Raw genomic sequence first — 16,594 nt, forward strand, 5'->3', positions numbered from 1 at the left:
GAAGTGGGGGGAGATATAAACAGTCAGTGGGGAGTTTATAAAAGATTGCATATTGCATGCATGTTAGGATTCTTGGATAACATCTCAAATGCATCATGGTAAAGGTAAGCTAAGGAGATATATTAGAAGTCACTTTTACTCTGATTGTAAATTTGTTTCTCACAAAAGACGAGAACTGTTTCCTTTCCAACATTGAAAAAGATGAGCCAACAAAGCTGTAGGTCTTGGGAATGAATGTTCACCCTCTTCATAGAAATGTTCTTGGAGGGTGGCCTGGATTGTTTTCCTTTAAGGTTTTCTAGAGTGAACAGATGTAACAATTTCTATAATTTGCCTTGGTGCAGATGCTTAAATAGAACATTCACAGTAAAATATACACAGTATATGTAATTTCAGCTGGATGTTCTTGGGTTTTAAAGTAAAAATGTGTACCTGCAAGCTGTTTTATGGCTTCTCAGTCATAATGATCTCTGTTACACAGAAGGCTACAACTGCATCTTCTCCTTCATGAGCAAGTTTTCCAAAAATACCTTGGTAATTTTGCATATTTTGTAAGACACAGTGATCTCTCTGGGTTTGTCTTGGGAAGTATGTTAAAATGCTTAATTTCTCCTTGCAAGAAATTTATGATGTAATCATATCCACAGGGAGGATGATGCATAATCCCTGGAAGCAGCCCTTGCAGAAGGTACAGTAACTAGAACTGGTCTCAAGTCATAAATACTGCAGAGAAACTTCAGCAAAGGTTATGTGCAGCCTGTCTACAGACAATGCTTATTTATTGAAACTGCATTACTAGTCTGATGCAATGAGTGAAGAGTGTTGGAGAAGGTGGTGAGAATTCTTAATAGCTGCAGATTTCTACCTGCCACTAGGGAGTCTATGCTGTGATTCTGGCATTCCTCAAGGGATGGATAAGGAGAGAGGTTGGGGCAGCGGCACTGTGAATTCAAATCCCCAGACAGTCAATGGGTGAACGCTCTGCTGCTTCCATCCTCTGCTAGCTGATAATTGACCCTCCCTCCAATTGTCGGCCCAATCCTCTGACTACTTCATGAATTTCTGCAGCATAGAAATATATTTTCCAGTGTAATTAAAAATGAACCACAATTCATGCCTTTCATCCAGTCAAATTTGTAGATCCCCCAACCCCAAGTTGTTCAATATTTACCATTAGGGTTCCATTGGTCCTCTCCACCCAACACGAACAAGAAGTTTTCTACCTCTACAACGCAGTGATGGGCACTGTTGTATGGCATAACTGGAATAAAGAAACAAACATAAACAGTATTAAATTTTCATCTTAGGACTTGGTATTTTTGTTCAGTTGCTAGTTGCTTTCACCAAAGTGAATAAAATGAGAAGCAAAGTCAGAAGAAAGAGGAGAGCACAGGCAACAGAGCAGGACACCCACCAATCCCCAACCAATCTGGTGTGCTCACTGTGATCTCAACCCAACCCCTTTAGAAGAATTTTACATAATGTTATTCTAAAAATTAGTCAAGAACATCCAATCATGCAGCTTTTGATTCTAAAGTTCTCCTCACCGGCCTGCTGATGGGGATCACGTTCTAAAACAATAACTGACACTCCCAGATGGTCAGGGTTGGGGGTGACTTCTTGGAACAAGTACCTCTGCATATACTTGGAGCCATTAAGAGGCACTGCCCAAACTTGGTTTGCTGGCAATCTTTCCATAAACAGACTCTGGGTGCTTGAGAGCTTTCTATTCCACAGCAATGAGCAAGCTGAATTTCCATACAGTTTTAAGTTTTTAAATTAAGGTCCTGCTGATTTAATGCCTTCTCCAAATGTATACACTTAATTTCCTGTACAATGTCATTAGCAGCACAATCACACATTTTCTATCTGCTTAGGAGCTCTTCTGTAACAAAGATAAAAACTGTCAGGAGCATCACAAATATCTATTTCCCTCATCTGTCCCTTTTCTCTGTCCTAATGTGGTGGCTATGAAGAAATCCACTACAGCCATTTTTTTTCTGCATTCGCCCTCATTTGCATTTTATTTGGGGACAGTTATATGCCAGTGGAGGAACCTCTGCTGTCCTATGTGTAGTGCAGTATCAGTTTCAGCTATTTTAATAACTTATGACAAGGGCAAACGTATGCAGCATTAGTTATCATACCAAATGCAGTGGTTTGGGCCCAGTGACACCAGTAGGAAAAATGATGTCCTTGTTCAGTTGATCATATGGGCACCTTAAATCTAGGTGAGGACAAATGGGGAGGTGAAGTGCATGTTCAGGCAGGGAACTTATTGCTTGACACGGATCAACAGAGCACTTAAGAAACCAGTGCAGTGGGAAATCAATATGAGTCAAGGCCAGCTCTTACTTTGTGCTCTTCTGCCAATGTGAGAGGAGACACACACACACACACACACACACACACACACATAGAGAAAGAGACAGACAGAGAGACAAAGACAGAGGCAAAGACAGATGTGAGACAGACTATCTCACACTTGGTTTATTTTGGAAGATATGCTTCACTCACTGAATTTTGTTTTTTACGTTGGCTTTTTCTCACTAAAAATGTATTTATACTTGCTCATGTATGTCAATAAAATACTAAATATTCATAGTTTTGAAACCTATAACACAGCTTCTAAAACATCAAATCAGGCAATTTAAGCTCCTTACTAACAGATTTTAAAGAGTTTTTATTATCTATTTATTTTTATTGTTCATATTTAGTGATTTTGAGCTTAAATCCACAAGTGACAAGGTATTGTAATGTGGACCCTTCTCTGGGATTTGTAGAAACTTGTGATGATGTAGAAATCAGCTTCAGTGGATTTGTGTGTTAGATGTGTAGTAAAGGAGTCACGTTGGGATAGTTTTCTCTTTGGAAATTGTTTCTAATAAGAGAAGTCCTGTAAGCTTCAGTTCTTAGGGTCTACTGAGATAGAGTTTTTATTAGGTTGAGTTAAATTTTATAGTAAATCCAAATCTTTGAAAACATAGTAACACCGTGTTCAGTTTCTGCCATGCAAGTTTTCCCAGGGATGTAAGCAGAAAATAAGTTAAGGAAATAATCTATGCTTTATTACTAAGTTTCTTTCTTTCTTATTTGATTACCCTTATTATTATACTTCATACAAACTAAGGAAACTAATTGTACCCAACTAATAAATAAAAAGTTCAAAATGAGAGAAGAGGTTTTTGAAATTCCAATACGGCAGCTAGTTAAAGATCTTCTTATTTATCTGCATATTTAAACTCTTGTTTTACGATCTTCTGTGCTACATTTCCTGAATGTCAGTATTCTTTTTTTTTTTTTGGTTTTTGGGCCACACCCGGCAGCGCTCAGGGGTTACTCTTGGCTATCTGCTCAGAAATAGCTCCTGGCAGGCATGGAGGACCATATGGGATGCCGGGATTCGAACCAACCACCTTAGGTCCTGGATCGGCTACTTGCAAGGCAAACGCCGCTGTGCTATCTCTCCGTCCCCTGAATGTCAGTATTCTTGAATTATTATCTGAATTATTACTACAAATATACACAAATAACTAAAGTTATTCTATATGTAAACAATTCAGATTTATTATAAAATACTCTATATAAATATTCCTACATTGAATAAATAATATAAATAAGTTTCACCAAGACTTAATTTCTTTGACTTCAGAAAACTTAATAGGGCCTTGAGCAAAAACAACTGCTTAAAATGGCACCAATGCAACATTTACTGGTCATCTTTTAATAGCCAGGGACAATATGTCTGTTTCTTTCCAGATTTCTCTAGAGGTGGATACAGGCCTTGTTCTCACAAACAGGTACTGGAGAAGTTTGTACTTCAGGCTCATATACAGCCCAGTGTAAGCTTTTTAGCGTGTCAGTCAGTGAGTTAGAGGGAAAGGGTAAAGAGAAGCTAATCAGGATGAAATGAGATTAAAGGCTGTCTAATTTTACAGCAACTGTGATCCATCAGCCACTGTGAAAGTGACAGTGGAAATGAATGATGGAGACAGACAGGTGGGGCTGTACATTTCACTGATTTATCCTCAAATGCACTGGGCCTTATTTTATTGAGTGAACATGACCGCATTTATCATGACTGTCATCTAAACCCACTTCCCTCTATTTAAAAAGGTCACTTTACTCAGAGGGAGCAGGAGAGAGGCACTTTCAAATCAGATTTAAAATGTAATAACATGTGCTTATAAGGCCTTTTATAAAAATTCTCAACTTTATTAAACAAACTAGAAGTGGTAAAGGAAAGGGAGGAAAGAAAAGTAGAAAATTGAAAGGATCCTTTGGCTATCTAAGGGGACACATTTTAGTTTCTAAATTTGGAGCAATTCCCATTGAAATTCTATTGTAATGTGGGAAATTAAATAAGGCATTTACATTTGATATTTTTAATTAAGAAAGCAGAATGAAGATAATAGTATAAAACAAATGTGGCGACTAAAGCCACAGTATTTGTATGCAGAATAATTAATCACCACACACTTAATAGATGGTAGCAATTGTTACAAGTTAAGTCCTTGCCACAATTCACTTAGATACCTGTCCATTGTTTTCCCATAATTTTGAGGCCATAAAAACTGGTTATAGTCTTTTACCCTGCCTGAACCAGTGGAATAAAATTTGCTAGAATATTATACACAAAATTGGACTTCGTGAATAGGAAAACAAAGTAAAAAAGGTTGCTTTTTGCAAAAGCATTCTCCGTTAGCAAAATACCATGTGATAGGTTCTGGGCAGGTGCTTTATGTCCTTATCTTCATACATAAAATATGTAATCATATTTATATGTGGCTACACATATTATGTCTAAAATAATAATAACATGTTTTATTCTTTCCACTCATTTATTCTCATTCAAGCAAGCAAAAATTAAGTGGAGAAAATATAGATTTTATGATATGATATTATGCCTATTATTTAGTATCATTCAACTAATAGCTCTAACTGCCAAGCACATTCATCTCATTTCTATAAGTAAGACTGAGGCCTTGAGAGGTGAGTCACTTGTTGAAGGACATACTCAGCTAATGAACAGCAGAGATAGAATCCAAACACAGGTATAACTGGATCCCACCACACGCGCTTATCCATCTCACTCTACTGATTTTCAATAGGTGTGCTCATCCAACTAGCAAGTAATTACTGACTACCTATGTGCTTAATGATGGTGCCCCTGAATTTTCTGTATAATTTTTTTTTATCGAATCATATTTTAAATTTTTATTATTTTTATGTTAGGAGATTCTTAATTAAAGCGACTGGATACTCTTTTACATTTTTCCTATAAATATTTTAAAAGTTGGCTTTCTGAAGGTAGAGTACAGCTGTTTGATAGAGCTAGAAAAACACTAAGCAGATCAGTCACTTAAAGGTCGGTACATTCAATTAGTAAAACGTTTTTGAAAACAATGAAAGCATTTTTCAATCTTGTAAGAAAATTTAAAGTATCGTGGGTATCGAGGACCTCTTTCTGGAATGTAAAACATGGACTGGGCTTAAAGTATTAGCGAAGCCTTTATTTACTCGGAGGTCACAATTACTGTTCCTTTCCACATTTAATATCTAAGGAATGTATACTTCTTCCACGAGAAAATATAGGTATTATTCTGATCCATAAATTTTTATGAAACTCTAAACAGAATTGTAAAGGAGACATGCAAAATTGATAAGATTGCTAAATAAATATTGAATATTTATCATTTTGAATGCCTTGATATCTTTTTGGCCTCAAACAAATAAGCTTACAAAACTATCAAATATTATATACTTCTTTATTTAAAAATAATTAATGCTCATGGTAAAAAGATAATCACAAAGAGTGTTGAGTGCAGTTAGAGAAAAAAAATTACACTGAGAACTATCATAACCATGTGAATGAATGAGGGAACTGGGAGGCCTGTCTAGAGTACAGGTGGGGGTGGGATGGCGTGGAGGGAGATTTGGGACATTGGTGGTGGGAATGTTGCACCGGTGAAGAGGGGGTGTTCTTTACATGACTGAAACCTAATCACAATCATGTTTGTAATCAAGGTGTTTAAATAAGAATATTATTTAAAAAAGAAAAAGATAATCACAAGCAAGTAAAAGATCCCTCTTTCCCTTACCTCAGCCTTAGGTTCTCTACTACCTATCACTGTAACTGTGTCCTTGTATTTTACACTTGGAAAAGAAAAAAATATGAATCATTTTTTGTTTTTGTTTTATTGCCTTCCTTCCACTCATCGTCTCCCTTCTATTTTTCTCTTCCTCACTTTCTCCCTTTTTAAAACAATAAAAGCATTTTTCAATCTTGTAAAAAAATTTAAAGTGTCATGGGTTCAAAGGACCTTCCTTCTTCCTTCCCTCCCTCCCTCCCTCCCTCCCTCCTGTCCTTCCTTCCTTTCTTCCTTCCTTCCTTCCTTCCTTCCTTCCTTCCCTTCCTTCCTTCCTTCCTTCCCTTCCTTCCTTCCTTCCTTCCTTCCTTTCCTTCCTTCCTTCCTTCCTTCCTTCCTTCCTTCCTTCCTTCCTTCCTTCCTTCCTTCCTTCCTTCCTTCCTTCCTTCCTTTTTTCTTTCTTTTGGTTCATAGGGCTAACTCAGCCCCTATATAACCAGGAATCAAATCTTGTTCAGGTTCATGCAAGTTATCTTCCCTATAATTTGTACTATCTTTCTGTTCCCTCATTTTCTTTTGTTATTTAAAAAATATTTTATTTAAACACTGTAGTTTACAAAGTTGTTAAAAATACAGTTGTTTTGGACTTTCAACATTTCAATATTCAACACTAGTCTCACAACCGGTATGACCTTTTCTCCACCATTGTCCCAAGTTTTCCACCTAACCCCTTATGCTTGTCCCTTTAGCAGACACAAAATAATTAATTTTTATATTGATTGTTATAATATAATGGTAAAATGATAAAAATTAGTTTAATGAAACAAAGTTTGTGAAAGTTGTTTTATCTCAATATGGGCTATTAAAGTCATTGAGGATTTACTGAGATGTTTGTTGCTAGTTGAATCTTCTATTATTGGCTTTTATCATTTAGCTTGTTGGCTTCTATGTGACTTTTCTGTCTGATTTGCTGTGCTTCAACTGAGTTTTTAGTACCGTGGAATTTGGAGGTGCTGCATTTGCAGCCATCTTCAAATTCAGAAACTCCAGGCGTTCCAGGATCTGTGTACCTTCGAGTTTTGTTGGCTTTGCATATTCAAAGTTTAGTCAAGAAGCAGTAAAGTTGGGCCATTTGAATGGTGGCAGGTGTAGGATGCGGCTGTGATTTACTGGGTTACAGCACTGCTGGGAAACCCCACCCACCCACCAAAGTGTGCCAAAGATCAGTGTACTCTCGAGTTTCATTTGTGTTGGTTTTCATTCTTTCTATAAGTTCTGAGCCTGGGCAATTTCCAAGGTGAAGATTGTGAGAGGAGGGTGTGGCTGTTGAACTATTTTTCTTTAATGTGAGTACTTTGGCACACTGCTTTCATTTTGGACACACTGCTTTTTTGCTTTTTGTGTTTTAGGATACATTTAGGGGCAGGAGTGATAGTACAGCAGATAGCATGCTTGTCTTGCATGCAGTTGACCTGGGTTTAATTCCTAGCACCCAACATGGTCCACTGAACCTGCCAAGAATAATTCCTGAATACAAAGCCAGAAAGGAGTAAGGTCAGCCCTGAGCAATGCTACTATGTCTCCTCAAATAAACAACCCCAAAGGGAATATATTCATTTACTTATTTCCCAAATATAGTTGTTCAGTTGCTACATTATACAAGGCAATAGTTTACCTACTGAAAAGCTGTGGCAAAGAGCTTTAAGGCACATTCTCATCAAGAGAAGCATGCGATTTATGTGCTATGAAATAACTGACACTTTTTTTTTTAAAAAAAGGAGGATTTTTCTGAGTATTTGACTGTTTGTTTTAGGTCACACTCAGCAATGTACTACGGGTTCACACTTAGCAGTGCTCAAAGGAATATACCAGGCTTGGTTGTATTCAAGGCAAATGCTTTAAATCATGTATTAACTCTCTAGCTCTAACTATATAAATTTTGAGTAGGGAATATATTTAAGTAAAAAAATTAGCCAGGTACAGTATGTATAGACGTAGCAATACCAAAGATCTTGAGCACATGTAAGGAGAGTACAAGAACTGTAAGAAGTCTAAAGGATCTGAGTGGTACAAATGTCCAAGAGGTCTCCTCAGGATAGATCAGGTGTGATGCTGCAAATGGGGTGAGGAGATAACATCTGCATGGTCTACATTCTTTTTAACAACTGCAGTATTCAATTGAATGGATATCCTGCAACGTTTTTCATTCCCTTTTGATGGCCATTTATGAACTCATTCAACAAATATTTACTGACACTCATTACTTACTCACACTTTTCTGTTTTCTGATTATACTGCAGAAAACCAAGCAGACAGTGTCACTGTTCTCATAGAACTCATATTGTATGGGGAATGAAGAATGTAAACAAATACAAATGCATTAGAACACAGTCAGGTGATGACAGATATTATAAGCAGAAATAAAATGGGAGATTGTGTTGGAAATGGAGCCAGGATGATGAGTGCCTGTTTGTTAGTCTAGCTGAGGTAGCCCTAGTCAGAGTAGCCCTTAGTGAGGAAGACATTTAAAATACAAATTGAAGGCTTAAAGGTGAGCCATCACTAGAAAATATGGGAACAGAATGCATGCAAACACTATGAAATGCAAATGAATTGGATGTGCCTTAAGAGCTGAAAAATTTCCTTGCACAGCAAGGAGGGAAAGGGACAAAGAGGCATGAGATAAATTCAGGAGGCAAATGGAGATTGGGTAGATGAGTAAACTATAAACTAGGAAAAGCAGGGTGTATTTTATTCTTAGCATGATGAAATGGCACTGGAGAGATTGTAAGCAAAAGAATGATACTGCCTGATTTATGTTTTAAAAACATCATTATTCCTTCTGATAATGATGTTATGTAGTAAAAGAGTGATGAAATAGAACACTCCTTCCCTGCTCTTGACAGGAGATGATAGACGCTTGATTAGGAAGGGACAAAAAGATTGGAAAGAAGAGGACATAGAGTGAAGGCTGTTTCTATTATAAAGAGTGTTCTGAAGAATACACATAAACAAGACTTTATTTACAAAATTCATTTCTCCTACAAAAATGTCTACGCTAATGGATGAGTACACTTGTCATTTTGAGGTAGACTGAATGTATCACTGTACTCTTATTATCATTTGTAATTTTATTAATGTAAACAATTGATATCTGGTTAAGACTTAAATCTACAACCATTTAATTTTGGTAAAGGTAAAAATATTTTCACACATTTAAAGCCTATGTTTTTTTTATTTTTTTATTTTTGGGCCACACCTGGTAGCACTCAGAGGTTTCTCCTGGCTATGTGCTCAGAAATCGCTCCTGGCTTGGGGATCATATGGGACACCAGGAGATTGAACCACTATCCGTCCTGGATCAGCCATATGCAAGGCAAAAGCCCTATCACTGTGCCATCGCTCCAGCCCCTAAACCCTATTTTTATCCTATACATCTTATGTTGGGTTTAATTTCTCAATTTTATTTATATTACCAATAATTATGTCCTTTTATTTTGCCTTTTTTTTTTGGATCACATCCGGTGATGCTCAGGGGTTATTCCTGGCTATGCACTCAGAAATCGTTTTTTGGGCCACATCCGGTGACGCTCAAGGGTTACTCCTGACTATGCACTCAGAAATCGTTCCTGACTTTGGGGCCTATATGGGATGAATGGTGGTTTATCTTAGGTTGGCGCCAGCAAGGCAGACATCTTACAGCTCCGTTCCACTGCTCTGGCCCTGATTATGCACTTTTTTTTAGATAACTCTTTTCTGTGAGATATATAAACTATCAAAATAGATGGTATTTTTAAAGTGTAGTATTTCTAGAATGTATATTTGTGAAATATTTACTCATTGAAATATTTACTCATTCAAATATAAATTACATGTTGTTAAACATAAATATAATCTGAAAGAAAGATGCATCCCTTTAATGATATTGAATGATTATTCCTCGCCATGAGATTGGTGAGGTATTATTACTGAATTTTTACTAATCTTTAAGGTAACAGTAAATTAAATTTAGAAGCACAAATGCTTAAAAATTTACTGTAGGTTTTATTGTACCATCTAATCTTTCTGTGAAGATATGGCAACTTGGTGAATGCACATATATACATATATATAAATACACATCATAAAACATCTTATGTGAAGCAAGGACTTAGAAATATTATTGCCTAAAAATGAATGTGAAAGTTTTATGTATTTCGGGTTGATTTAATAATTATGGAAATTTAGCCTGGAAAATTAAATCCTATAAGAAATTCACATAATTTCAGAGATAATACAGTGGGTAAGGTGCTTGCCTAACACATGGCTAATCCAAGTTCAATTTCCTGCCTGCACATGGTCCTCTGCACACCACTAGTAATGATACCTGAGCATAAAGCCAGTAGTAAGCTCTGATCACCACCAGGTGTGGCCCAAAAGTCAGAAAGGAAAAATTCACATGATATAAATCCAGTGATTTAATCAAGATTCTAGATTAACCAAGAATTGACCAGGTTTACAGGTTTACTCTCTTACTCTAACTTGTTCTATATACATTGAATAAACTTTTTTTATAGTCACCAAAGTGACTGGAAACAGTTATTGAGGTGAGTTCAAGATGGAAATATGGAAATAAATGCATATTTAATAGGGATTGGAGTCTGTGTCTGAAGCAAGAGACTGTCTCTCTTTTAGAGCTACATTTTTAATTTCATCTACAGTTTTCTGAACAATTATCACTGTTTTATTACTATTTCCTCTATGTAATTATTATGCTAGGTGTAATGGGATGGGCATTATATAAAGTTTAAGGAATCAATACAATAACAAGCCTTTATGCTCACTAAAACCAAATAAAGGGACTTGATAATATACTAAGCAACTACCATTAGGCCTGAATAGAGACATCAACGATCGTAGTAGGACACTTTGTTATCCCACTCTCACCACTGGACATATCACTGAGAGAGAAAATCAATATGGAAACAACAGCTTTAACTGGAGAATTGGAGAAACTAGTTTAATAAATATTTGCAGTGTTCTTCACCTTCAAAAGAGCCAAACATACATTTCTCTAGTGTGTATGGAATATTATTGAAGATAAATTACATGTTGGGACATAGGACAAGGGCCAATAGTTTTGAAGTTTGAGATGGTATCAAATATCTTTTCAGATCATGGTAGAATATAATAGAAATAACTGCAAAAACCAAGCCCATCATGAATAAAACCTCAAGACCTTAGAAATTAAGCAAAATGCTGTTGAATAACTATTGGGTTAATGACCCAACAACTATTTTGTCAATATCTGAAAATATATAAGAATGAAGATACAAATTCTCAGCAATATGATGTACAGAAATGGCAGCGCAACAAGAGAGAAGGTCATAGCAAACCAGGCTTATTATGGTGAGGTGGGTGTAGCTGGTTGTAGGGTAATTATAAGTTAGACTGGAGTTGACATAGAAAACTGGTTGAGGGTTTTGAACACTTTGGTGGTAGAGAGGTTAGATAACTGTGTGCAGCAAAACTATAAGGAATGACACTATTTACAAGAAAGTGATAAGAACAGCAATAATAATAATGATATTATTAATAATAATGATAATAGAACTTGTAAAGGGGGTACAGTAAGAGTGGAATCTGGGAATATTAGTAGAGGGAACACTGATACTGATGGTGGGTTTGGAGTTAGAACAGTGTATACCTGAAACTCTATTATCAACAGTATTTTACATAATGGTATTTTATGTTTTTTAAATAAAAATATTAAAAAAATAAAGAGGAACAAAGAAGGGGACTAGGTGATGTAACGAAAACAACCTCTTACACTCAGAAAACAGAATTGAGGTGATATGAGCAATCAGGGGGTAGTGGCCTGAAAGTGTCCAATGGACAATGGTGGAGAGAGACACTTTGGAGGTGACTGTATTGTAATATTGTACGTTAAATTATATTTATCTTTACAGTCTTAAAAACCAATGCTATGGCAATAAAATAAATTAAACAGCAAAACAAGGTTTTGTGGCTGACATCTCCAGGAATGATTTAGAGCCAGGGCAGGCTGCATCCCCTTGCATCTTTATATTGCCAGCAGTCCTGGTAGCCATGTTCATGATCCAGAGCCTGATGCCGTATCTGCACAAGCAGCTAACACCATACACTCATCTAACTTTCAAAAAGAGGCACAACCAGCAGCAACTCATGGACATATAGACCATGCTGCTGATTACACTGGGGCCCTTTGGGAGAGGGATTTTGTTCTCATCATGCTGTGTACAGGAAAGCTGTATGCTGGTGGCTGTACACAAAGACCCACCATCCAATTGCCGCCATACCAATGGTCCCACTTTAAAGCTTTCCCACTGATTTCTGCAGAGACTCAGCCTCCAAAGACTCCACGTACAGGGATTTTGTGGTTGACATCTTCAGAGATGGGTTGGAGCAGGGGACTGACCACCTCCATCTCATGCTTCTGTACTTCCTAAGTCTCAGAAATCACGTCCACTACTCAGACCTTTCCCCATGTCTCCGCAAGTTTTTAAGTGTTGAGATTTTAGACACGTTCACAAAACATGTTAATGCTTTGTTGCCTTTTTCTAAGTGCCAGCACAACACCTTCTTGATTATATTTTTCTGTGGGAGTAAGAAACTGTACTTCTCATTGTTGTACACCTAAGAAAGATCATTAAAGGCAGAAAACTCGTGAATTTACATAGTACAGCAATGGGAGCTGGAGAGATAATGCAGCAGTTAGGTTGCTTGCCTTGAGCACAGACGACCTGTTTTCGATCTCTGGCATTCATATTGTCTGCCCCAACCTCTGAATGCAGAGCCAGGAATAACCTCTGAGGATTGTTAGGTGTACCCATGCCCCCCCACTAAAATAGTACAGCAACACACGCATTATATAAAATTAAAAAAAAAAAAAAACTTTGGCAATGCACAAGGGAGTCAAAGCTCTTTTTTGTTTGTTTGTTTTAGTGTTTTTGTTTCTTTTGGAGCCACATATCCGGTGGTGCTCAGGGTTACTCCTGGCTATGTGCTCAGAAATTGTTCCTGGCTTGGGGAACCATATGGGATACCAAGGATTGAACTCAGGTCAGTCCTGGGTCAGCAGCATGCAAGGCAAATGCCTTACCGCTGTGCTATTGCTCTGACCTCTAATAGCTCTTTATACTGTGGAAGATATGGCAACAGGAGAGCAAAATTGTTAAATAGATCAAACTCTCTTAGCTAATGACTTCACAGTTGTTGAGGGCAAGAAAAAAGTAAATGGGTGGGTCCTGTATAATAAATAAATACAAAGAAAATTAATTTTTTTCTTAATGTAGATCATATAAACAGTATTGAAAAGTTGGGCTAGGGAGAAAGGAAGAAGGGCAAGGACTGCATGCATTGCATGTAAGAGGCCGTGGAGTGATCCCTAGTCCCACTTAAGTTTTTTAGGCACAATGAAATTGATTTCCAAGTACACTAAGCCACCAAACACTACAGGATGTGGCCCCAAACATATGTATATACACACACACATCTTTATATATGTGAGTTCTAGTGTTTCATTTTAAAGTTTCACAGTATCAAAAGGACTCTGAAAAATGATATCAATTAATTCACTCACTCAAAAATATAGATTGGGGAGCTCAATTATTTATTGTGATAATTTCTGTAACACCATTCATGTTGAGAGAAAGAGAACAGAGAGATAGGATATACAAAGTTTCAGGAGAAGAGTGAAGCATTAGGGAGGAAAAGACTTCAGATAGAAAGACAAGCTTAATTATAAATCTTAAAAAGATTTTTCTAGGCTATAAAGGTCATTATCAGTAAAATGAACATGAACTAAACACTTAGAGATTTAATTCATACTATGTGCGAACCTTCAGCAAGGCTCTAGTAATATTACTTTAATTTCAATGAGACTATTATGTAAAATTGATTATTAAAATGAGACAAACTTATTAAATGTTTTGATCATATTATGACATCTCAACATTGGTAATGTTATTTTGTTGTGAGCAGAGAAAAGGCTTTTGGGGAACAACAGAGAAAATAAAGGTGAGAAACTTACACTATTCTTTTTGGGCAGTTAGCTTATGCACTAACTCAAATTCCTTCTGTACTACTTTATCCTTAGGCAGCCCAGTCTGTTCTGATTAAATCTCTTGATAGTTCTAGAAGCAATTGGTAGAATGATCAAATAGTGAGCAATCCTTTATTCCTTTTAGATGACCTCTTGTAACATTTGCTCTTGCTGCTTTAGTGTATCATTGTGTTAGTATACTTCTTGGAATTTGAAGAATATTTTACTGCAAGGATTTAGAAGGATTTGTACATATTCCTCCCTTGGCCTTTTCATGGTGTATGAATAAGAGCATTCCGATGAATCTATGTGTCTACTTGTGTTATGTCTGCAAAGTGTGAGAGGTCTTACATTAAATAATCAAGATGATCCAGAGTCAAAAACTTAAAACATATCACAAAAATTAAAGTGCAGTCCATAATCTTAAGTGATGACCTCAGTAGTCTTGACCCCAAAGAGGCGCCAAAATGTAACTTTTATGAAAGTTCTGGAATCTGTATTGCTCTAGAGAAGTGCTAGAGCTCAAAAGATTTGGAAGGGGAAACAGAGGGTAGCACACATTAGGTAATACAGTAAGTACTGAGGTTCCCTATTCCCTCTGTATCTCTTCTCTCAGCAATATTTTACTGGCATAACTAGACAGTCACTGCATATTAAGTGATATTTATTTCATGAATATATTTATGAACTTGTATAAATATTTGGCATTCCTCCTGTTAGAATGTATGCTGAGACCCTAGTGCTGTAACTAATCTAAAGCCATTTTTGGCAACTATCTATTTAGGACTTGCTAAAGATGGGTTCCAACAGGTTGAATGTGTCTATAAATGCACACATATGTATTTAACTTATATATTCAGTGATGTGGAAAACAATGTGTAAATAGAGAGTGAGTAAGTGAAAGTAAGAGGGAGATTATGAAAGACTGTAGGATATTGGGCATTTTCTACCCACAGGAGGAAAAGAGAACAGAACACTCTTCCTCCATTCACCAAGAACATATAATAGTAAGAGGCTGATGGAACAACAACTGTTGGGTCAAAGATTGCCTCCCTGGAACTTGGCAGGTGCAGAGAAAAGTCTGAAGACAGGGGCTTGCAAACTCATCTGTGAGGGGCCTGTGAAGGGAGAGGCAGGTTGAGATGGCTCACTCTTGTGGATTTGGTGAGATAATGGTAGCAAGTAACTTCCTGAGGGTTGTATTAGTGTTCAGAAAGCTTGCTCACTTTCATCCTTCCTGAAAGTCTCTCACTGAAGAAGAATTATTGCCTAGTTAAGGTAACCCTGCAAGGGGACCCTAATAGGAGCTGCACGGAAAACAGTCGACACCATAGTGTAAAGTTTTCAGAAAGAAGTTCAAGATAGAGCCCATAAAATTAGTTTATAAAAAAAATAAACTTAAGTATTTTTACATTTTTTTCCAGGAGAGCAAGATAGTCGGATACTAAAGACACCAGAAAAATAAGACATTTTGGCGAAAGTTCTTATTTGACGGCTGTCTTTAGTCTGACTTTCATCTGTCATCACCAGCTCTATACCTGATGAAAAATAACCCAGGCAGCTTGGGCTGACTCATTTTCTTCAGGACAGGTATGTTTCTCTCACCCTCACCTCTGCGTGGGAAGTGATAATGTAAGAGACTTGAGACTGTTTTCTTTAGAAAGGATCATTGATTTCTGTAACTCTGATTTTGATAAAACTTCTCACTCTTTTAACTAAAAAGGGCTGCCTTTGCTGCTAATTGTAAAAACAGTGTAAAATTTACTGAATACTCATGTTTCTTCAGGGAGTATTTTATTCACCCCTTCACTTTGCTGTGACGACTTGGATTATAGACACTTCACTGTATTGCTCACAAGAATGGGACACTAGTAGTTGCAATGTTGGTATTCACTTGGCTGCCTGTGTCTAGAGTTCACACATTCTTTTTTCACAGTACTTGGAACCCCAAAGAACAATGCCACTGGATGGTATTCGGCATGTGGGGTGGTTCTATGGTCTTATGCCTGGAAGGTAAGCACTCTACTCATGAGTCAGCCACAGACCAGGAGTATGCATTTCTGTACTGCCAACAAGACCAGCTACCTAGAAGAATCTGTTAGAATCACTAAGGAGTTTTACCAGTAGAACTCTTCAGTGGCTCTGTTACAGTTCAAAACAGGAGTGAATAAGTGTTTCTGTTTAATTTCATGGTAAGAAATCTTGGAAGTTTGTTCTTTGTTTCCTTTTGACTTTTTTCCCCCACATGCTGTTTTCTCTTTGCTATCATTGCTGTATATCTTTTCGCTGTAATCAGTTATAGCTGTGAGTCAGCTATGTCTGATTTTCCCCTTACTGAACTGGGTGTCTGATCAAGAGGAGACAGAAAACTCGAAATGTGATAGTGAGTTTCTGATTAGATAGCGAGTTTCTAATTTACCATCTCCATATGACAGGGATTAAA

At 37.0% G+C, this 16,594-nt stretch overlaps 1 protein-coding gene across 1 annotated transcript in view; it reads right to left on the reverse strand.

The window, feature by feature from the left end:
• KLHL14 (kelch like family member 14) overlaps positions 1 to 16,594 on the reverse strand; it is a 120,938-nt gene that overhangs the window by 31,267 nt on the left and 73,077 nt on the right. The window contains exon 4 of the mRNA XM_049770211.1: positions 1,172 to 1,261. Coding sequence (XP_049626168.1) covers positions 1,172 to 1,261 — 90 coding nt within the window. The remainder of the gene's footprint in view (positions 1 to 1,171; positions 1,262 to 16,594) is intronic.

This window comes from Suncus etruscus, chromosome 3 (assembly GCF_024139225.1).
Source record: "Suncus etruscus isolate mSunEtr1 chromosome 3, mSunEtr1.pri.cur, whole genome shotgun sequence".
In the NCBI taxonomy this organism is placed as follows: domain Eukaryota; kingdom Metazoa; phylum Chordata; class Mammalia; order Eulipotyphla; family Soricidae; genus Suncus; species Suncus etruscus.